The sequence below is a fragment of the Protopterus annectens genome, chromosome 7.part0, assembly GCF_019279795.1.
Source record: "Protopterus annectens isolate FY-2018-M chromosome 7.part0, PAN1.0, whole genome shotgun sequence".
In the NCBI taxonomy this organism is placed as follows: Eukaryota; Metazoa; Chordata; order Ceratodontiformes; family Protopteridae; genus Protopterus; species Protopterus annectens.
In genome coordinates this window covers 192,316,420-192,340,680 of record NC_056739.1, presented here as the reverse complement: position 1 = coordinate 192,340,680, position 24,261 = coordinate 192,316,420, and the positions used below count along the sequence as shown (strand labels likewise).

Here is a 24,261-nt window from a genome sequence, read left to right as displayed (position 1 = left end):
AACATTTCTTAGAACTGGGCCTTGGTAGGGTGTACCTAATCCAAGAGAATTGCCAAGGTTGGACGAGTAATAGTTTTGGTTGTTTTCTTCAAACTTGGATGGCATATGTCATTCCTGAGTTTGTTTCCATGTTTATTTCCAGATTTAGGCTACTGTTGCTTAATTTAGGGCCATTCCCAAACTCATATTGATGGTTCTTAATCAGTCTACTCCCAGACTTTGGTTCTTAATCTGGCCTACTCTCAGACTGTGGCTCTTAATCTGGTTTATTCCAGCCTACTCCCAGACTGTGGTTCTTAATCTGGTTTATTCTGGGTTTCAGATTGCTGACACCCAAATAAAAGCTCATTCTCCTACATAGTTACTACATAATCCAGGTTTGTTTCTAGCCTTCCTTCTGATGCACTAGGCATGCACTTTTTACCAGGTGCAACTCATTAACACTAACACAGATTTAATTCCAAACCCAGACTGGTTCCTGATCATGGATTCTTCCCTTGCTGTGGTCAGATCATGCACCAGGTCTAACATCATTGGCAGGCTGAGTGTAGTGATGCTGCTCTGGGTTCATTCCCAGACAGTGGTCATTAGTGACACAAGCAATAGCCATTATACAGATCTCCCAGTGACATAATTTGCCAAGTCTGAGTGTTAGTCATGTGTGATAGGTAGGTAAGTCACGGAACACATTTTAAAGCTTATTAAGTCAAGAGGCTGCAAGTAATGGTCAGTCCACTGAAATGGAGATTGGAGTCTGGCCTTATGCAGGTTCTTGTGGGAGTAAATTAAAATGGATCAGTGGTTCACTCTGTCTTTTCACACTTTTACCAACATTCCAGCTTCTTTTCACACTTAAAATTATTTGATATATTGTTCAACCTAAAGGTAGATACATTTCTGAAGTGAGAGTAGGAGTTCCTCTAGGTTTTGCTTCACTGCTGGTAGCTCTGTCAGCTGCAGACGTTTCTATATTCTCCACATTTATGGTGAAATTTGTGATGCTAAATGCCACAGAACATTGTAGCTAGTCTGTGTAAGGTATGACCTGAATGGTATTGTGCTTTCTCTCTTTCGCTTCAATGCTGCTTAAATATGGTTTTGTTTAATAGTGTTATGTCTGTATAAGTAGGAGCCCTTGTTCCATTTTGCATTTTTTAATGGGTTGTACACATTCTGAATAATGACGGGTAGTCCTTGCAATTTTTTTTTTTATTTATTACTGGATTTCATCAACAGTGGATGTCACAGAAACACGTATAGAATGCAGTGGCATATAAGGAATGCTTAACCCATCACTTCTGCCCACTTCCCTATCTGTTGGATAAGTTGCAGATACTATTAATTTAGCAGCTTTTCTTTCTTTCCCCCAACTGTTTATAAATCTGGATTGCAAACGAGGAAAAATGCAGGTGGTTACTAAGCAACAGACAACTTTACGTAACCATTCCACTGTCATTCTTCAGCAGTACGTATGCTGAGTATAGATAAACACTATAATCCGTAGTACTTATGCTGAGTATAGTGTTTATCTTAACTGCTTCAGAGATCATTTGACAAGCAAAGGGAGGTGAATAGCTTATTTGTGGAACATGTACATTTCTGAATCAGTGTCAGTGGTGGAGAAGGGAGCACACTTGCCTTTGGTGCAGAAGGTTGCAAATTCTCTTCCCACACCAGCTAGTTGGATACTGACACTCCAGTGCCAAAGGGGGAGGGGTGCTACACTCCTCAGTCTGTCATTCTTCAGATGACCATTAAATTGCGGTCTCATCTGTTGGAGTTGGTGGTAGCTCAGGTGGACGTAAAAGATCCCATGGCACCCATCAAAAAGAGTAGGATAAGTTCCCTGATGCCTTTGCCAAATTTCCCCTTCTAGTATAAATACCACATCAGGTCTTACTTTAAAAGAAGCCGCTGTCCTAATGGGACTAACCTGGGCAACAAAGGTTAAATAAGTAAAATATTAATAAAAGTTGCTATACATTTCTTCCATGCATTCTTAAATTCTGTTATGTTTTTTGACAATGCACTTGCTTTAGTAAAGTTATCCATCATCCACCATCTGTTCTGTCAAGTAATACTTCTTTGTGACTCCCCTACACTTCATATTCTGTCGTTTTATTTACATACATACCTTTTTTTCTTTAACCTGGTACTTCTGCAGACTCTTGATAGATTTATTTTAAAGTAACTGGAAGATTTTTTCTTGCTGCCTCACTTTTGTTTCTGTCTTTAGAAATGTAAGCCATTCACCCATTTCTTCTTGTAAACTGAGCTCTGAAGCAGTTACCATGAAAACTAAACTCAACATAACTGTTTGTCTAGAACGGCAGTGGCATGGTTACATGAGCAGGCAGAGTTGTCTCTTGCCTAGTAACAACATGTACTTTTCCTCCCTGTTTGCAATCCAAATTTATTTTACTTAGACAAGTAGGTGTCCAGATAGATACATTGGTTATCTAGCCAGATAGATGGATATAAGTCAGTAATTCTGTTTACAATGGTGGCTGACTATTTTTGCACCTTTTTTAAGATGGTGAGGGTCAGCAACCCCTTAAAATGGAGTTTAAAAAAAATAAAATAAATATATATATATATATATATATATATATATATATATATATATATATATATAGACAAGTTACTATTTCCTGAAATGTAGTAAGTTGCATGTATGTTTTGCTACTACTTAACAGCTAAACCAGTCACCTGCAGATGTCAGCTAACTGTATTCCAGTACCATTTTGAGAAGTGCACAAAAGCACTAAAAGGATAGTGTTCTCTTTTATCACCCTGGCTAAACCATGTTTCCTTGCAGTGATGAGGTCTCCAGCACTCCAGATGTCATGGTGACTATGAATACTGAGAGAAAGTTAACTTCTTGTTTTCTACTTTTTCTATTGCTGATACCTTTTCCTACTACTTTGCCTGATTTGTTTACTTTTAGAGCAAATTGTACTTCTATTGCTGCTGTCCCCCCCAAAGGGGGTTGGGATTTCCCAGTTGTATTATTTTGTTTATCCTGCATTGAATTTAAGCTGTCATGTTTTGTAATATTCCTCTACTCTTGCCAATACATCTTTCATCCTTTTCTTTTTAATATGGCCTATTGCATAGTTTTGTGTACTATGCATTTCCTTCCCAACTACCATGTCACAGACTGTACTCTGCTTACTGGCATCATTTCATCTGAATGCCCTTTGATACTCTGCGTCATGCTGCCTTGGTAGTGTTTTATTCACTATAGGACCCTGTGTATCTCGTAATTTTTCACTACCCTGTTTTGTGGTACTGTGACAGATTTCTGGCTCCCTCTTGAAATATCAGCAGTTGTAACATCAAGTGCAGACACATTGAAAAAAAAAGACCAAACATCCAGAGGAAGAGCAAATCCAAAACGTTCCCTTTTAAACTTCTTTTTTTGCAGGGGGTACCCCCGATGTGGGGGGGTTAGCACCCACACCCCCAAACTTGTATATACCAAGTCCAAGATTACCATACCTCTGAAAAAAGGGAATATTCTAAGACATGGCAGTTTTAGACTTGATGTATACAAGTCTGTTTTTTCGACCACTTAGTCTCCATATTACATGACTCGATCATACAGGTCCAGGCATTTCAAATGGTTACTCAGACTTCTTGGCAATGTTTGGATGCTGTATACATGGACCCTTTAAGATCTGTTATCCCGATTACACAGTTCGATAACTCTCATGAGATTTGTCTGACACAGTTTTGTTGTTATGAATCAATGTTACTTTAATTCCACTGCCTCAGTGATTCCCATGTTTTTTGCCTGAAGATGAGGTCATCAGTTTCCAGTCTCCATCTTGATCCTGCTGTTGTGAAGGAAACCCGCTGCTGCTTTTTTTCAGTTTTTATTAAGCATACTGCACTTGTTTGTTTTGTTAAAAAGGTTAGTGGTGTTGCCAGTTGAGCTCTACCAGCCTCATTGTTTTGTGAACCTTTCATTTTTTGGAATTCCTCCGCATCTCTTTCCTCTGTGAAAGGACTGAAATCGGTCATCTCCTTTATTCTGGGACATTCTTTTGGATTACTTGGATGAATTTCCATTCTCTTTCCTTGTGAACGTTGTCCAGAAATATCTGTTTATCAGCTTTATGCCTCTGGCATCTTTTTCTAGCCATCTCATCCATTGTATTTCCCATGTCCCTTCTTGACTGAATTGGCTATACTTTATTCCATTTGGGTGGTTGCTTTTCGTAATTCCATTCACTGCTTCCTCCTTTTCACTTCAAGTGCTCTCTATTTTCTTCCCACTTTGTGTTTCCCTAGCTTTTCATGAATTTTTGAAAAGTATATTGTGTTTTTTTTTTTGATTTGCGCATTTATTTTCCACAAAAAAAAATGGTTGCTGATGTGAGACCACTTTTAATGCATTTCTGTTTTTTTTTTTTTTGTCACACTACCTTCATATTTACTTTCAAGTGCTTCCCGGTTTACTGTCTCATATTCTACTGGTGTGGCCTTTTGATTTCCAAAACTTTCATTTGTGTTTAACTGGTCTCTGTAGTTATGTTACTGCTGTTATCTGATCACTTACTCCTGTATGGCTACCTGCTTCCTTCTCCACTTAAGAGCACCAGTGCTAATTGTCTGATGTTTGTCCCTTTAAGGGTGTAAGGAGGAATCCTTTTTTGTTTATATGTCTGCAGTTAGCATGGCATACTGAAGTTCCCCATTAACACATCTACCATCATGTCTTGTTCCTGTATGCTTTCTTTTATGTGCATGTGTTTTTTCTTGTCATAGGGCAGAGTTCTGTGCATCTTCCCTTTGTGAACTATATTGCCTTTTCTAGTCTCCACTTTGATCCGCAGTGCCTCCTTTCCTGTTTGTTTACATATTTGTTGTGTCTCTTTGCCATTTGTGTGTTTCTCTCCAAACTTCCTTTTCTTCTTGTTGACAATATTCCCATGTGACTTGTACTTCTTTGTATGTCACGTTTCAGTTACAGCCACAGCATCAGGTGTTGGCACTCAGTTGTTTTGCAGGAGTTTTAACTAGAGTCCTACATCCATTCTCTTCAGCTGTCTGAGAGGAGTACACTTCCACAAAGTGCAAGCAAGTAGAACTGTTAACATAAAATGCTGACAGCAGAACTTTTTTTTTATTCTGAACAGGATCTGGTGGTGTTTTTTAAGGATCTGTAGTCTACAAACAGAGTTCAAAGTTTGCACAGAAGTCCAGTTTGTTTTATTGGATTATTTATTTATAACCATGTTTTCTAGCCTACTTGATGTAGAGTATGAAAATAGTAGTACTTGTTACAAGACTTAATACTGGATGCCTGAGCATTAACTGTGTATTGTTGTTTTAATTTTTGGTCTGCTTGCATATTGCTCATTTTTTCATGTATGAAGTGTTTGGTGCAGACAGGAGAAAATATTCCTATTGAACTAGTTTGCCTAGCTTGACTGTTCGATGAATCACTCCAAATTGGAAGGATGTTCAAAAAGTGGCCAGACAGGCTGTGGATGTGAGTTAAAATTAACTTTCTGCATCCTGGGCTCCACAGCCTGTTTCTGTAATACTTTAGTTGAGACGATAACGTACAAGAAGTAAACACATTGAGAATTTTCCTTCAGAAAAAAGAACAGTATTGCTATATTAAGTCTTTCTTTTTCCTACTTAACAGTCACTATGTTTGTCACCACCACCCCTCAACATTTCTAGGTGGATTCAGAAGAACCAGTGTTTGAAGCTGTCATAAACTGGGTCAAGCATGCTAAGAAGTCCCGAGAACCTCATCTGCCAGATCTGCTGCAGTATGTCCGCATGCCATTGCTGACCCCAAGATACATAACAGATGTGATAGACACTGAGGTAAGTCTAACCACTGCAGATTGACACTTAAAAAATACTTTGATACAGCCCAGATGTATCCGTGGCCATCCACTGGTGTGTTGTTACAGTTATCATTTGGTGTAGTGGTGCCTCAGGAATGGCAGTTTTCTAGTTGGGTTTACCTAGTAGGGGAGAACCTGGATGTTCCATAGGAAAGTTGTAGTAACAGGAAAGGAATTTTGTTGCTCAGTGGTACAGTATTGTCATGTGGTGACTCAAAGGTGGCAGAAAAGCAGGTGGGTCAACTTGTAAGATGCTGCTGTCATTGTATAACTAAGTCAGTGAATTTCTTGCTGGAATTGCTGGTGGTGTTGGTTAAAACATTACGTACTGTGAAGCCTCAGGATTTCCCCCCAATCTGTATGTTCCCTATGTAACTTTTTTATATCCAATGTATTATAAACTGAAGAGCGAGTGTGCTGTTGCAGGTTTCTTACTTAATACCACAGCAGATGGAAAATGAAACAATGGGAAAAAACTTGCACTACATCAGTCTTTTGAAAAGCCTTGTAACATGCACTCCTTATAGTAGAGGAATTGTGTTACATGGTCAAGCTCAGGGTGGATTATATCCACTGTGTAGTGTCTGAGAGATAAGACCCTCTATTTTATACCAAATTACACTGTCAGCATTTCATATCACTATTGTTCAGCACTCTTGACTCATCACTCAAAGGGCTGGACAAGGCGAGAGTTATATTGGATGTTCATCATTCCCACTGCTATGGTGACCTTTAACTGTTTGGGTTGTTTCCTGCCTAGAGTGAAACAACTGGCCTATTTCAAAAGCTCTCACTCCCTCCGACACTCTTCCTCTAATTGCTGATTGAACAACAGCAATCAGATATATAGCAGCCAGAATGAAGTGACTTCAATATTTTCCTGCCACCTGACAGGAAATGGCAAATTTGCTTCTTAGGGGCGGCAGTTAGCCTACAGCTTCATTTCTGACAGATGAATCCTCATTGGGGAACCATTCCACTCAAAATTCATTGCCCTTTTTAAGATTAGAGCAAATTTTCTTAATAATTTTTGACTAAATTGAAGCTTTTGTTTTCTTTTTGAAACCCAATATTTGTTAAAATATTGTTAGATTTCTGTCAGTAACCACCTTACTAAAGGCATTTTCCTTTCTTATTTATTTATTTGACATTTGTTTACCAGTAAAGTCCATCTAGACCAGAAAGTGCCCATTTTCATCGGGGGCCCTGAGAGAAAAAAGCTCCACAATCACAATATTTCAGAAATCAAGTAAAGATTGTTTAAATCACAAAGTATTGTGTTACTGTACAAAACATTGAGTGCAAATATTATTTGACAACATAAACAGAACAGTGATGATCCAGAGGGAAGCAGAATGTAAGAAAATACCACTGTTGCTGGTGGGCCTTGATGCAGAGAAAGCATTTGATAGAGAGAGTAAGCTGGGATTTTGTGAGTAGAGCAATGGAAGCATTTGCATTCCCTGATAAAATTATAAGGTTGATTATAGGTTCATAGGTTCATACTAGGCTATCTGCCCAAGGGCATTTATAAGCCTAGCCCAGAGTTTTGTGGCTTTCGCCACCCTTTTAGTTTGAAGGATACTATGCCCATTATTTTGCTGTGCCTCTGTCAAGCAGTGATACTGAGATAATCCCTGGGGTATATCTGCGATCTCCCATCCATTGGTCAAGATTTCTCTTGAACAAGGCCAGCGAGGTGCTCTGCCTCACATGTACCGGGATTTTGTTCCACAGCATAGGGAGTCTCTGGGTGATGAATCTGTCCCTCCAGCACGTCCTATTAATAACCGTGTCAAGGTTTAAGTCTCCCGCCCTTGTAGTTCTGAGGGATCTAGATTTTTTGAGGTGAAGCATGTTCATCAATTCCGGGTTGGACATGGCCTTGTATGTCAGGCACAGGTCACCTCTGAGCAGACGGTAGGCGCCTGAATAGAGCTGGAGTTCCTTCAGTCGGGCAGCATAAGACATATTTTTGAGACCCTTTATCCTTTTGGTGAGGAACTTTTGGGGCCTTTCCAGTTGCTGCAGGTGTCGTGTCAGATACATTCTGAATGGGGCATTGTACTCAATCATTGGTCTGATGAGTGATGAGTACAGGGGGACGATGACCTCCCTTGATCTAGATGTGAATCCCTTCATGATCAGGTGGGCAATGTAGAAGGTCTTCCTAACTACTTTGGCAACATGAGTGTCAAACGAAAGGTTACTGTCAACCTGGGTCCTCAGATCCCTGATAACCTCTTCTGTGCTTAGTGGATTGCCGCCTATATGGTAGCTAGGGGTAACCTTGTTTTTCCCGAAGGGTATAACTATGCATTTTTTGGCGTTTAACTTTAGGCCATGGCTCTGGCACCAGTTATCCGTTTCTATAAGACCCTTCTGAAGGATATCTGTGTCAGATGTGTTCTCAACTATGGCGCCCAGTTTGCAGTCATCTGCAAATTTTGTCAGCCATAACCCTCCTGTGTTTGCTTGTACTTCTGAAAAGTAGATGCCGAACAAGAGTGGGCCCAGGACTGAGCCCTGTGGGACACCACTTGTGACAGGCTTTGAGTCTGACATGGCGCCAGCAACTCTGACCCTGTGGGTTCTGTCACTTAGCCAGTTTGCAACCCATCTTGTGACGTATGGGTTTACATTTAAGCTGATGCGTTTTTCAGTGATACCTGAGTGGGGTATTGTGTCGAAAGCCTTTGCCAGGTCGAGGTAGGCTGTGTGGACTGCCTTTCCCTCATCAATGGCCTTGGTGACTGTTTCGAAAAAGTCAACCAAGTTTAAAAGGCATGAGCTGCCTTTGACAAAGCCAAACTGGGTTGGATCCAAAGTCTGCAAGTCCCCTATGTCTTTATTTATGAGTTCCATTATGATCCTCTCCATAGCTTTGCAGATCAGGCTTGTCAAGCTGATGGGACGGTAATTTCCAGGGTCGGTGGAGGCACCGCCTTTGTGAAGTGGGACCACAGTTGCCGTACACCACTCCTTGGGCACGTATCCTGAGGTGAGGCTAAGATTAAACAGCTGCCCTAACTGCGGGTTTAATTCCTCATTGAGTTTGTGGAGCACACAACCGGGGACACCATCTGGTCCCATGGATGCTGTGTTTTTTGCCTTGGAGAGAGCAGTTCTCACCTGAGCGTTAGAGATGTTTGGGGGGGCTACAATCCTCTGGTATAGATATCTCACCTTTTGGGGAGGGAGTTTGCATTGAACCTGTCAGCCAGTATGTTGGCAATGTCTGTAGGTTCAGTAATTTTTACATCATTTTGAACTAATTCTGAGCATATCTGGGTGTTTCCTCCCAGGTTTCTAACATAGCTAAAGAAGGCCTTATGATTGTCTTTTGAGTCCTTAGCGACTTTTCTCTCAAAATTTGCCTTGGATGATTTTATGAGAGATCTTAGTTTTTTACTTATAATGATCAAAGGTGTCTTCCCTTTTAAGGATTTTGCTCTATCTTGTAGTAGCTTCCTCCTTTTGTTGTAGAGCTTGTTTATGGCTGGGGTACACCAGACTGGACACTTGCCTTTGGTACAAAGAGTCTTTGTTTTGTTTGGGATTGCCTGATCCATGCAGTCCTGTAGGTGCTGGTAGAAGGCATTTGTAAGTGATTCAGCGGCTTGAGTAATGGTTTCCGCAGGCTTGGGGGCCTTAAAAGAGACCACACTAGTCTTTAGAAGTGTGAAGTCGGCTTTTGAGAAGTTCTTCACTGTGGTCTTTTTTATCTCAGGTGGGGGCGGGATGTGGACTTCCAGTGAGATTAGTTTATGGTCTGATCTCACCAGTGAGGGGTATACTTCCGGTGCTGAACATTGTGACCCCATGTTCGTGATGATGAGATCTAGTATGTTTTCTCCTCTTGTGGGGATGGTGACTAGTTGTTCCATGGCATTTGAGTTTATGAACTCTAGGAACCTTTGGGCTAGAGTGTTGGGGCTTGAGTAGTGATCCCAGTCTATATTTGGGTAGTTGAAGTCACCTAGTATGATGGTGTTTGGAGATACATTTATCCCCTCCAGTGTTTTCAGGAAAGCTATGTGAGGTTCCTGAGATTGAGAGGGTGGCCTGTAACATGCTACAAATTGCAGAGCAGTCTTGCCTATGGTTAATTGCACCTGGATGGTCTCCGATGCATCGTGCGTTGCCACCAACCTTGAGGTGTGGGTGTCCTTGATGAATATAGACACCCCCTCCTTTCTTGGTGTTGTCCGGATTTTGGGTCGGAACACATGATATGAGGTAAAACCTGATAGTGCCGGGTTTCAGTCGCAGCACAGACATCGATGTTCTCCATACTGAGAAGGGCCTCGAGTGCGTGCATCTTGAGGTTGAGACTTCTGGCATTGAGCAGCATTACCCTTAGTTTTTTTTTCTTTTTTGTGTTCTAGGGTGGTAGGTTTAGAATTTGAGCCTTGCCTAAAAAAGGCACTATGGGGTGGCAAGAGCCTTTGCCAATATCCGGAAGCCCAGGGTGACAGGTGCAAGCCGTCCCTTCAAGCAGCGTGGCTTGTCCAGCATGTCATCCCAGGCAGACAGACATTGGATCCCTTTTGAATGACACCAGAGTTTAAGCCAATTATTAAAGCTGATCATCTTGTCTCTGTATTGTGGCATCATTCTTGGTGAAGGTAGGATACTGCTCAAGGTCAGGGTCATACCTGCCTGGGCTACATAATCAGAGAGCTCCTCTATGTCTCTTTTCATGTAGTCCAAGGAGGTACGTCTCAGGTCGTTCACACCAGCATGGACAATGACAGAGTCGTACTTGTACCTGCTGTTGAGAGACCTGAGTGCTTGCATTATGTGGTGGATTCTAGCGCCCGACAGGCAGCTTACTGTGACCTTCTCCTTACTCAGTCTGGTGAGTGGGACGTCAGTGTGTCTGACTATGGAGTCACCAATGCCGAGTGTGTCTGGCATTGTGTTTGGCCTTAAGGGCTGTGACTGTTTGGCACACTGACTATGTGGTCTATGTGTTGCATGTGTTGTGTCCTGAGGTGGCAGTTGTTTGGGTGTCTGCTTTGGTGGCCTCTGCTGTTTTGATAGATTTTTGATCAGAGCCTCCGAGTATGTCTTTGTGTATTTATGTGTATGATTTGAAGTTGTGATAGTACTATGTGAGACTGGGTTTGTGGTGTGTGTGGTTACCTTCTCCTCCTGTCTGGTCTTGCCAGTCCTATGTTGAAAGAGCTCAGCCTCCAGTTTGGCTATATAGTTGCATCTCTCGCATGTGTTTGTGTTTTGTGGGAGAAGGAGAGGGTTGTCTGTGTACATGAGACAATTGTAACATTGCCTCAATATTCCCAGATTCACCAGCTGAGCAGGAGAGGACACTAGCAACTGATCCCTCGACATGCTAGAAGGAATAGACAAAAACTTTAAAAAGACTCCGGGGGATGTGGGTGATCGAAAAGGGGTTTTAGGCTGGTGGGGTACTATGTATAATAAAAGTGCTATATCAAAGTAAAAAATACTTTAGGAGCAAGTGCTAGGCTTTACAGATAGAGAATAGTCTACTTAGGAATCAAGTAGAGCTGAACTTTTTAGATATAGAATACGTTGGTTGGATCAGCAGTACAGGTCAAGGAAGGCAGTTTTAAGGGAAATTTGAAGAGTGGACTTTAGGTAGCCCGAATAGTTTAACCTTGATTAACCGCCGCTGCTCTTGTGTGCTCCTGTGGCAACTCCGCGCTAAAGCGTGCTTTATAGCAGGGGGCTGGAAAAGACAGGAAATGACCCAAAATGGCCAATAAACTAGACATTACTGCCTTAAACCACTCCTCTGAGGACAAACAGGCAGCTCAGTACTCCCCACTCTCACTGGTGAGTAAAGAAACTTCCCCCTGACCAAACAAGGAAAATGGAGAAACACAGGAACCAAGACAAAGCCCAGGGATCAGCAAAATCTGATCACTGGAACAAACTATTAGGAAAGTATGGAAAACAAGAGTATTTTTTTTTTTTTTCAAGTTTTTTTTTCAGATAGGCAGAAAATACAATAAATGCTGTGTTTTTCGACTAATTGCTATCAAAAGCTAGTACACTTGAGTGTATTAGCCTGTTGTTTAACTTTTAAGCAAAACTTAAACAAGGAAGTGCAACAAACAATTCAAGCTATTAAAAACAGTAAAAACAGGTAATAACTGAATAAAACAGGCAGAAATAGTCGTCGAAAGGCTCAAAAAGTCGAAAATGCAGAAAAAAAATACATAGAATCTGGAAAGTTTGTCTTTTCTGGTCACTGCTGCTCTAGGAACTCTGCTGGATACCACGAGGAGCTGTGCTGGAGGACATATGAAGGATTGGAGAGGAAAATTAAAGTGGGTGGGGTCCTCTCTTATAATCTCTGCTTGAGCAGGGGAACCAGGCAGGGAGGTCCTTTCTTCCCCATTGTTACTTGTATTATATTTAGAAGCATTGGCAAAGAAGATAAGGGACTCAGAAATTCAAGGATATAATTGGTATGTTAGTCAAGAAGAGCTGACTGTATGTTCAGATGACATTATTTTATACCTGACAACACCAGAAAGAGACATTACAGTGCTGTGGGACATATTGGGACAGTTTCAAACCTTTTCGGGATACAAAATTAATGAAGCACAAACAAAAGCAATATCTGCAAATTATGTAACAACATACAAACTGGTTCAGCCAGCAATATCCATATTTGTAGGGATATGATTAAATGAAGTGTTTAGGAGTATGGATTAAAAATTATACTGATGTGGCAGGTAAAGATATATGGGAAGAAACTAAACAAAAGATAATACAAAAACTGAGAATTTGGAAACTCTTTTATATTAATAATAAGTTACAAGCAGTTAAAATGTTTTAGTCCCATTAGTCTTATACACTGGCCAGGCATATTCTATCAACCGGCGGCAAAGTTGTGGATGGCAGTTAATAAAGAGCTGAAGGATTTTATCTGGGAGGGGAAGACATCAAAGGGTCAAGTGGGATAAGCCTATTCTTCCAATAGAACAGGGCAGATTGGGATTACCCAAATTGAAGGGGTATTTCAGAGCAACACAGTTAAGGCTCCTATACATAGCACAAACAAAAAACTATAATTCAAAGTGGAAAGTGATGATAATGAAATGGGGAAAGCTCAAGTAACAGGAAAAGACTGGGATTTTGGATGTAGACCTTTAAGGAGAACAATAATAATCATACAGAATATTATATTCATAAAGTAGCAGAGGTTCTTCTAAGAACTAAGTCAACATGGAAGTTGGGAAAGGAGGTTCTGCCGATAGGGATGACTGCAATTAGGGATACAGACAATAAGCAAGTGGGGGCGGGAATGTATTGTAGAAAACTGGCAAAGGAACTGAGGTAGTGGGAGCCAATAACTAGAAAGGGATAGGTAATAGAATGGGAAGATGCTAAGAACTTATTTGGAGGGTAGACTAAGATTGCCTTCCATATCAAGAACTGATATCACAGCATAGGCAAAGAGAAAGAAATAGGGGAGTCCTAAAATGAAAGACTAGCACTATTACAGTTTTTAGTAGAGACTAGAACAGAAGTTGCCATTAAGAAAGGAATAATTAGTAGAGCATATAAAATATTGCATGATTACTATAAGAATCAATCAGAGGAGTTTAGGAAGAACTGAGAAGAGAGATTAAATAAGCATCTCAAAAAGAAACAATGGGGGATCTATGTATGTCTCCCCAAATATGCAACAAAATCTAGAAGATTTTGGATCTTTGCCTGGAAATGCTTACATAGTTATTTTATATCCCAAGCAGACTTCAAAGAATTTTTCCCCAGGTAGACAGCAAATGGTGGTAGTGTGATGGGGCAGAAAGAGGTAACTGGGAACTTATTTTCTGGGAGTGTAATGAGTTGGTAGAGTTTAAAGATTCCTGGCAGACTGCTCTGTCAGGGATGCTTGGTGAGCAAGTTGGAGTGACTAGGGAAATTATTTTTTTGAGCTGTGATGTAAACTCGCAATTGCGTAGACATATTAAGGCCTTGCTGAGTCTAATTATGATGGCTGCCAAAAAAGAAGTTACTAGAAAATGGAAATCAAAGTCTAAACCAACTTTACTAGAAATAGTGAAGATAGTAACAGAGTTAAAACAACTGGAACAGGGATCTTCAGAAAAGGGTAGGAGCAAGTTACATAGGAAAAAAGAGAACTGTGGAATCAATACATGCAGAGGAGGAACGAGGTTTAAAAGAAGACAGGATTTGAGTGAGCTATGTAATGTTGACTAACAATGATTGGATATGATAAAAGTGATGTATAATGCTTGCAGCTTCAATTGTGTCTCACAGTTTGGAATGTATAATGTTTGCAAATGAGATTGTGTCACTGTGGCTTATTGTCAGTTATATAAATATAATATGGCCTATGTCATACATGATAATTTAATAAAGATGTTTCTTATTTAAAAAAAAATTGAGTACAAATATTTGAAATCACAAAGTGTCATGTTACATACACTGCAAGACATAAGAGTGAAAAATGTAATGACCTCGCTTTCATTCTTGCTGGTTGGGTTCGGAGACGAATCTTGGCTCTGACTTGGCCGTATACCAAAGCTCGAGAGCTTCTACTGACCCGAGGCCATAACCTATCCCATGGTGCTTAGCAGCTGTTCCCCAGATCTCGTTTGCCGCTTGAAGCTTTGGGATTGTCTTCGCTGGCTCAGACTAGTAAAATTTAGTATTATACTCTGTTTTTGGATAACTTCTCCTAAAACTTACTGCTTCTTCTTAGTTTACCTTTTCCAGTTATAGTATAATGCCTTTTTGTGCGATTGTATTAATGTTAAGTTGTCTATCTCGCCTTCATTCTTGCTGGATGGGTTCGGAGCCGATCCTCGGCTCCGACTCGGCAGTCTACTAAAGCTCGAGAGCTATTTTCTAGCTCGAGGCCCTCCCTGTATCCCACAATGCTAGGCGTCAGATCCCTAGATCTCGTTTACAGCTTCAGCTACGAGGTTGCGATTTACTTGGCTCCAGGTCATATTAATCTTTTTTCATATATATATATATATATATATATATATATATATATATTAAAAGTTAACTTTAGTTTTTCCTCGATAACCTTTTCTTATATTTATAACTTTCCGGTTAGTTTACTCTCTGTTTACTCCCTTATATTCCCTCTTAGAAACTCGTTTTAGTTAGAGAGTTTCTTCCCTTCCTCCCCCTTTTTTTCTCAGTGGCTAATCTCCCCTCCCTTTCCTTGTGTTATAGGGTATTGTTAGCTCTTTTGCTTTATTACAGTTGTAGACTTGTGTATATATATATATATATATATATATATATATATATATATATATAGTTAACTGTGTAATTGTTTAATTTTGTTAGCTTAACTAGTGCGTGTGTGTGTGTTGTTCTGTGTGTTTAAGCACTAGTGACTTTTTTCTTTGGTATCCATCATGTCTAAGGATACCAAAGTCTCAGGTTTTAAGAAGTGTGACTCGTGCCGTCAGAAGATGTCTCTGACAGACAGTCACACTTCTTGCGTTTATTGCTTGGGCCCCCTACACCTGCAGGACTCCTGCTCGGTCTGTCATGCCTTCAGCCCGAGAGTCCTGCAGGAGCATAGGAACAAGCTCATCCTGAGAGGCTTACTTAAGCCAGAAGGATCCCCGACCAAGCCTTCGTGGGTAAATCCTCTAAGCCCGCCAAGCCGTCGGCTCCCAGTTCGGAGCCGTCGCCTGGTGGAGCACCTGCCTCCTCGTCGGCTCTGGCTGGAGCTGACACTTCTAGACCTCGGTCGGCTCCGACTTTACTGTCGGGACAGTCTTTGAGCCGAAAACGTTCTAGGCGTCCCCTTCCCTAGAATCGGTTTGCTCGACTCTGAGGTCACCATTACTCCAATCTGAGAAAAGCCATAGGTCCCACTCATCTCGGTCTTCCAGGCTATCTGATCATGACCTAGAGGGGGTGGTCAGCAGACTCCTTAAGTCGCAGGCCCTGGCCAAAATTTTAACCAGCCCATCTCAACAGACTGTGGGCTGTCCCTGTGTCTACAGCAGATGTCCTTCAAGGATGCATCTGCAGTCATAACAAATGGGTTGTCCTGTCGTCAGGCAGCCCTTTGGTCGGCCAGATTCCAAAGTCTGGGTCCGGCTTCGGCTGATGTCGCACTTCACCCGACGTCATCTCTGCTGGTCTTCGAGTATAAAGGCATCAGCCAACGCCATTTTCCTCAGTCTTTCTTGCCGCGTGGCGCCCGAAGCAGAAGCTGTTCGCAAGTGCCAGTCGGTCAGATCCAGAGATTACTACTACCGAATACTACTTCGAAGACTTCTAAAAAGCTAAGTACCCCGTTGGGGACTCTTTCTTGCCTCAGCCGATGTCAGAAAAAGTAAATAACTGTTTAACTTGTGGGAAACAAATACCTCATAAGGATTTCCACTCTTACTGCCTACCTTGTTTAGGCCCAGACCACGACGTAGCAGCCTGTTTAGCCTGTGCTTCTTCAACGCGAACGCTTAGGCGTCGGTCGGAGTTTGCTGAACAGTTTTCGCTCAGATTTTGCGTACATTATGCCGTCGGATCCTCCGACTACCCAAATTGTCAAAACGCAAAGAAAAGACCGACACTCGCGGTCCATGGTTTCGGCGAAACCACGGTTAAGCAAACATGAGTGTCTCGGTTTCGGCGAAACCGAAAACGGGTCAATCTTCAGCCGAATCCATGACTACTACTGAGGCTCCTGCTACCTTAGTTGAATCGGCCTCTGAAGTTTTGCCTACTACTGTGGTTCCTAGTGAATTATCAGACACCATCCCTTTGGATGTCTCTACCCCAGCACGTGGTGCTGCTAGGCCTCCTGCAGCCATGTCTATAAAGGCCTTCGCCAGGGCTAAAGCAGCCAAAACTGCTAAATCAGTGCCTGTTAAGGCCCCCTCACACAGACCCACTTCTAGTTCACAAATGCTTACTCTGGCAGAGGATTTAATCTCCTTAATTAGGGGATCCCAATCTCACCCAGACAGGGCCTCTCAGCCTCCAGAAAAGAGACCTAGAGCAGAGCCCCCCGAGCCAGTGTCCTCTGATGATTCTTCGGATGACTCAGACATTACAGATCAGCCAGAGGCTCCCTTTTCTACTTATGAAGATTCCGATGCTGAAGAATCCATTCCATCTGCCTCTCCACCAGAGGAATTTTCCTTTGGGGAAACCTTACATGCCATGAGAGAACATTTCCAATGGCAGGGACAAGATTTCTCAGATTCAAGAAAAAGGCTACAACATCCAGTTACAGGCAATATTTGTGCCGGGAAAAGAAAACACCCTAGCAGACATGTTAAGCAGAACCACTTCGGATGCTCACGAATGGATGTTACACCCGGACATCTTCAAGACCATCACAAGGAAATGGGGAATGCCACAAATAGACCTATTCGCATCCCCACTCAATCACCAGCTCAAAAAATTCTGCACAAGAACATGCCACCCACTTGCATGGAAGGTGGACTCTCTATCCTTCAGTTGGAAAGGCCTGACAGCATATGCATTTCCACCTCTTCCTTTGATACACAAGGTACTACTGAAAATCAAAGAGGAACGTCCAAGGATAATTCTGATAGCTCCGAATTGGCCAAGACAACACTGGTATCCTTTGCTGAGGAGCATGTCGCAGGGGAGAATGTGGTCAATACCCCTGATGCCTTTGATGTTAACTCAGAACAACTACAACATCATGCACCCAAACCTAAAAACCTTGCAACTGACTGCCTGGAACATCACATAACAGCAACTAACCCAGACTTATCCCAAAGGGTTAAAGACATTATCCTTGAAGCCCGCAGACCTTCAACAAGAAGGAACTATGCAGGAAAATGGAAAAGGTTTGTCATTTGGAGTACTGAAAGAGGAAAAGACGTGTCGAACATAGACATTGCTAACATCCTGGAGTACTTGGCAGAACTTCTACATACGGGCCTGTCCTATTCCTCCATCAAGATACATGCATCAGCTATTTCTGCAGAATACAGCTTCGTTCCACCTGTCTTTTCGCATCCTCTACTCAGGCAATTCCTCAGAGGGATCAAGAATGTAAAACCTCCTAGGAAACTACCATTACCAGCATGGGACTTGAACTTTGTGCTAGAAAAATTGACACTCCCTCCATTTGAACCAGCAGCAACAGCAGATCTTCAACACCTATCATGGAAAACTGCTTTCCTACTGGCAATTACTTCAGCAAGGAGGGTTTCGGAACTACAGGCCTTAATGGCAGTACAACCCTTCCTAATCTTCCATCAAGATAGAGTGTCCATGAGAACTAATCCTACATTTGTGCCTAAGGTGGTATCCAGAGTGTCTTTAAACCAGGCAATCCACCTACCTACCTTCTTTCCCAATCCACAGAACAGGGGAAAGGCTGCTGCATACCTTGGATGTACATAGACAGTTACGCTACTACCTGGACAGAACCAAAAGTAACAGAAAAACTGACCAGCTTTTAGTAGCCTATGCAACAGGAAGGGAAGGAAAAGCAATTTCCAAACAGACAATCTCCAAATGGATAGGAAATTGCATAAGATTCTGTTACTCCTACCATGGAAAACCAGTCCCACAGAACATAAGACCTCATTCTACAAGGGCTACAGCCACTACCACAGATTTCTTACGAGGAGTGGCAACCAAGGACATTATTGAGGCGGCTACTTGGACCTCCGTGCATACATTTGCCAAGCATTATAATTTACCTCTATACTCTAGATCCCGAGCAGGGTTTGCAACCGCTGTATTGCAAGGGATCCTAACTACACCATAATTCTTCTTCCTCCTCCCCTAGTTTGGCTATGGTATTCTACCCATTTGTTATGACTGCAGATGCATCCTTGAAGGACATAGTACAGTTTTGTACCTACCATAAATGTAGATGTCCGAACAGGATAGCATCTGCAGTCAGGATTGCCCACCCTCCTTCCCCTCTGTGGTACTCCTAGGGTATTTACCCTCCTAATAGCTAGCTGGGGGGGAGTCTCTTATGGTGTATTTGTTTGTATATATGTACATACATGCTTATTTTTTGTGTTTGCCTTCTACTATTTTGGAAACATTGACATTTATCCAAAACTTAGCTTTCCTAGAGGGCAACTGGCATCTGGGGCAAGAAACACTGAGGAAAATGGCGTTGGCTGATGCCTTTATACCCGAAGACCAGCAGAGATGACGTCGGGTGAAGTGCGACATCAGCCGAAGCCAGACCCAGACTTTGGAATCCGGCCGACCGAAGGGCTGCCTGACGACAGGACAACCCATTTGTTATGACTGCAGATGCTATCCTGTTCGGACATCTACATTTATGGTAGGTACAAAACTGTACTTTCCTCCTCCGACTCCCTCCTTGTGTTCGGAGCCGGAGCCGCTTGGGGCTCGAATCTTGGTGATGTCGGAACCGATACCACACCTTTTGGCTCCTTCCTCTGCTCCGATCTCTTTTCTGGTTCCGTCCTTGGTGGGATCTGGGCGCCGAGACTCCCTCGTCTGCTCCAAGGGGGTGAGTGGCATCGGACCCTTGTCCGACCCCGTTCTCCCTCTCGGAACATCGGCGCAGGTGAGCTCGGCCCCGACATCGGCCTCGGAGCCGTCCCTCTCGGAGCCGACAGGGGTTCTCGTCTCCTTGGAGTGGGGACCTTCTGCTCTGCCTGACAGGGGCGCCTTGGAGGTCATGAGGAGTGTGCTGACTTCTGAGTCAGCCCCTCGATCAGCCCCTTCGGCTCCTCCCCCCATGGTGCCTGCATCGGTCTCTGTCCACCCTCCTGACCCCAAGCGTGGAGAGCAAACGCTCCAGGTCGCCCCATTGGGCATATCTTCCTCTTCCGAGGCCTCCCCCGATCCTTCGGAGGAGCCCCCCGGAAGAGAAAATGTAAGAGGAAACATGTCGACTCCCCCAAGTCATTCACGTCTGATACCGACTTGGAGGATTCGGAAGGGTCCCAAAGATCCCCCTCTGAGGATGTCTCCTTTTCAGACATCCTAGAAATCCTTAAGCAGAGGGGGAACTGGACTGCCCTTAACCCTTCGGAGGACGAGTCGGTCTACCTGGACGCGTTTGGTTCTTGCCCTTCCACCTCCTGGGTGTCTCCGCCTTTCGACCCACTAATGGAAGTGGTGGCTTGAAAGGCGTGGTCAGCCCTGGACACAGTGGAACCAACTCCCTGTAGGCCCACTAAATTTATTATAGCCCCACCCAACAAGCAATTTTTGACAAAAGGTGCCCCTGTTGATGCCATGGTGGTTGCAGCAGCCACAAAGAAGGAGTTGGCTGACCCTTCGGAGCCTGTCCATCCACCTAATAAAGAATCTAGGACAATGGACAGGTATGGGAAGCAGGTGTTTTCCTCAGCGACCTTCTCTATGCGGTCGATGAATTATCTGTGCCATTTCACCCGTCTCCAAAGGGATCTTCTTAAGGAACTGGGTGATACCCTTCAGGATCCATCAGCTGCAGGGGCTCAAGACAAGATAAACTCCCAGCTGGTGACCCTTAATTCTATCGTCAACTCCTCCATGCGGCTCATTTCTTATGCAGCCGATGGGGTGAGTAGGGCTGCAGGTACAGGCGTGGCTTTGTGAAGACATGCCAGGATGCGGTTATGCAACTTTGCTGACCCCTTTAAGGCGTCCTTCACCAATACCCCCTTTGATGGTTCGGCTCTGTTTGGACCACAGGTGAAAGATACCCTTACCAGGTGTGAGCAGGAAGGCAAGAATCTCTCTGCCGTGGGAGTCCGTTTTTCCACTCCCTCTAGACCATACCCCGAGGGTCAGAAGAGTGGAAAAATGTGGTTTTGGCAACCCCAGGGTGTCGTGCCTGACACACGTGGTGAGTTTCCCTCCAGGGGCAGGGGAGGGAACAATAATAGATGCCACCCGAGGGGCAGAGGGGGCCCGCAGAATCAGGGTAGCAGAGAATTGGTCTCTGACAAACCCTTTCAGCACCCCTGAGGGGCTGCCCAACTGTCCACCTTCGGAGGCAGTTGGGGGAAGATTGTCACTGTACCCAGAAGCCTGGCAACTCCTCACACAAGACAAATGGGTACGGTCTATCATATCCGAGGGTTACAAGATTCCCTTTGTCCACACCCCAGTACAAACAACCAAGTCCCTTCCAGATGTTCCGCCCGGTCTAGGGGAACTGGCAGTACTAGGAATTTCAAAACTGCTAGACAAACGGGCCATCCAGCCAGTCCCAGCAGACCAGCAAGGATCCGGAATCTACTCCAGGATGTTCATCGTGTTTCACTGTTACAGTCATGACTGTAGGGTTCTCCCTTGCCGGCAGGCAGTCCTCGGTCGGCCAGAATCCCAAAGTCTGGGTCCGGCATCGGCTGTTCAGCCATGCTCCCTGACGTCAGAGCGCCAGGAGTACAAAGCTGACAGCTGACGCCATGTTCTCCAGTCTTTCTTGCCGTGCGGTGATAGCAGTTCGCAAGTGCCGGTCAGCTGACTCCTGACAATTTTTTCTAAACAAACTTCAGTCCGAAGACTTTCTTCTCCTACTCAAAGCTAAGTACCCCGTTGGGGAAACATTTTTCTTGCTCCAGTCCGATGTCAGAAAAAGTTAATAATTGTATTTCATGTGGGAAGCAAATACCTCATAAGGATTTTCATTCTTACTGCATTCCTTGCTTAGGCCCTGACCACGACGTAGCTAGTTGTCGGTTTTGTGCTAGATTCAATCAACGTGCAATTAAACGAAGGTACTATTTTGCATTTCATTACTTCGGTAGGTGTTTTAATTACAAAATGTCGTCAGATACGGTTCCGGCTACTGGAGTTCACAAATGACGCAAGGACAAAGACAGGCCTCCGAGGTCCAAATCAGACGATATTGTACAAGCAGAGCCAGCTTCAGGTTCAGCCGTCGTCAGTGAGGCGCTTTTGCAGCCCCTGTCGTCGGCCATTTCAGAACCGATGGCCGAAACGGACTCCCACGAGGAGCCATCTAGGCCTTTGAATATTTCTGTTGCAGGACCTTCAGACAGTGCTCCTTCGGATGGTCCTGAGCCGCTGTGCAGGTACTGGCTTCCGAAGGGGTTTTCAGGCCTACTCAGCTTCTAATAAAGGCAAAGCCAAAGACAAAGGCAAAGACTCCTTCCAAATCAAAGACTGCAGCCCAGGCCTCTTCTGATCTGGCTCCCAAGTCTCAGAAACAGTTACTTAAGATGGCGGAGGACTTACTATGATTAGGGGTTCACATCCCCCTCCAGATAAAAGGCCAAGGCAGGAAGTTTATTATGACTCCTCTGATCAGGCTTCTGTTTCTTCAGTTTCTTCTTCTGACCAGGAATATTCTTTCCCTCCTTATGAGGATTCTGATGCTGAGGAATCCATTCCTTCAGCTTCTCCCCCTGAGGATTTCTCTTTTGGGAAACTTTGCATGAAATGTGGGAACATTTCCACTGGGAAGGACAGGAGTATTCAGAATCTAAGAAAAGACTAAGGGATTTTCTTCTTCTTCCCAACATAGACCCTGGCTATTCCTCCTATTTTGGATATTGTGGATGATGCTTTTTCGGAGGCTAACTTAACTCCTGACTCTTTTCCTCCAGCTCCTGTTAAGCCAGACAGATATTATAGGGTTCCTGATTCCCACCAGTTTTATACAAGAACCCTACTGCTGACCCTGAAACCATTTCTCAGGGTCCTAAGTTAAGGCCGCTTCTGCTAAAAACCCCATTCCCACTGAGAAGGATTCCAGATCTTTAGAAAGATGGGGCAAAAAAGTGTACACTTCTGCTACTTTATCTATTAGGGCTTTAAACTGTCAGTTTCATATGCTGAAATACCAGCAATTTCTCCTGTCTGTTTTAAAACAAAAGCTAACTTCCATTTCCACCTGTGCAGATGATAAGGAATTACATGACTTAATGCATGCCACTGAACAAGTTGGGAAGCATGGTTTACACTGTGGATTTGCTGCCTTGGAGGCTTCTTGTAGGGCTGCTGCCTCTGGCACAGTAATTAGAAGGCATGCATGGTTAAAAGAACAAAATTTACCAGATGAAGTAAAAGCTAAATTATTGGATGCTCCTGTTCAGCATAATATTTTGTTTAGATCTAAAGCTGAAGAGGTGATTAAAAAGATGGAGGACAAGGCAAAATCCATGCAAACAGTTAAAGATTTCTTACAAGTACAGCCACCCAGATTTAGTAGGAATTGGCCTACAAAAAATTGGCCCTTTCCCAATTCAGACAGGCCTCAGAGGGGTAGATGCAGATGCTCCCAAGGAAAGTCTCAAATGCAAGCCTCTTATAGACCAAGACAGTGGACTGCTTCCACCCCTAGGGGAGGAGAGGACAGGTTGCAAGCTCATAGGAAACAGACTCAATGACTCCCTCTTTTGGACTGCAGGAACTTCTTGCCTGGAAGCCCCTCTCGGAGGAAAACTTTCTCTTTTTCACCTAAATTGGACTCGTATAACCCAAGACAAGTGGGTTCTGGATGTGGTTTCAGGAGGTTACAAATTCCATTTTCATACCCTACCAAGGCCAAGCGGATGGTCAGATCTTCCAAAACATCATTGGTCAGAGGCCTTAAACCAGGTGGAAGCTCTGTTGGCTTTGAAAGCCATAGAACTAGTTCCACTTTCAGAGATGGGACAGGGTTTTTACTCAAGGCTCTTTCTAGTCCCCAGGAAGCAAAATTCATGGAGGCCCATTCTGGATCTGTCAGTCTTGAACACTTTTCTAGAGATACCAAAATTCAAGATGCTTACTCTACAGCAGCTACTTCCAATGCTGACCAAAAATGCATGGATGGTAACTTTGGATTTAAATGAGGCATATTTACACATTCCCATCAGGCAGGAACGCAGAAAATACCTCAGGTTCAAGGCCGGATCGAGGCACTATCAATTCTCTGCGCTGCCATTTGGATTGTGTACTACGCCCAGGGTCTTCACCAAATGCCTGGCTCCAGTAGTAGCTTATTGCAGACTCAAGGGAATTCAAATTTACCCTTATCTGGATGACTGTCTTATTCAGGCAGACAGCAAGGATGTCTTACTCCAGCATCTACAGTTTGTTCAGAATCTTCTCAAGTTCCTGGGATTCACTGTAAACATAAAAAAGTCAAATTTGACACCCTCACAACAGATAATTTTTCTGGGCACTTCTCTAAACACAACAACCCAGATGGCATTTCTGACATATGAAAAACAGTTACAGCTGGCTTCAACTTTCAAAACCTTGGCAACTTTAACTCAGCTATCTGCAAGGAGATTCCTGCAGGCTTTGGGTTACATGGCCTCCTGCATCCTTCTCGTACCATATGCAAGACTACATATGAGGAAAATACAGTGGTACCTAAAAAGTGTATGATCTCAGCATTGCCACAGTTTAGACATACTGATCTCAGTCCTGCCTTGTCTTCAAAAGGAATTCCTTTGGTGGT

The 24,261-nt window shown here is 43.4% G+C and overlaps 1 protein-coding gene across 3 annotated transcripts in view; it reads left to right on the top strand.

The window, feature by feature from the left end:
* The window catches only part of KLHL12 (kelch like family member 12), a 681,190-nt gene that overhangs the window by 207,120 nt on the left and 449,809 nt on the right, over window positions 1–24,261 (top strand). For all 3 annotated transcript variants that reach the window (XM_044076678.1, XM_044076681.1, XM_044076679.1), the window contains exon 5: window positions 5,698–5,847. In XM_044076678.1, coding sequence (XP_043932613.1) covers window positions 5,698–5,847 — 150 coding nt within the window. The remainder of the gene's footprint in view (window positions 1–5,697; window positions 5,848–24,261) is intronic.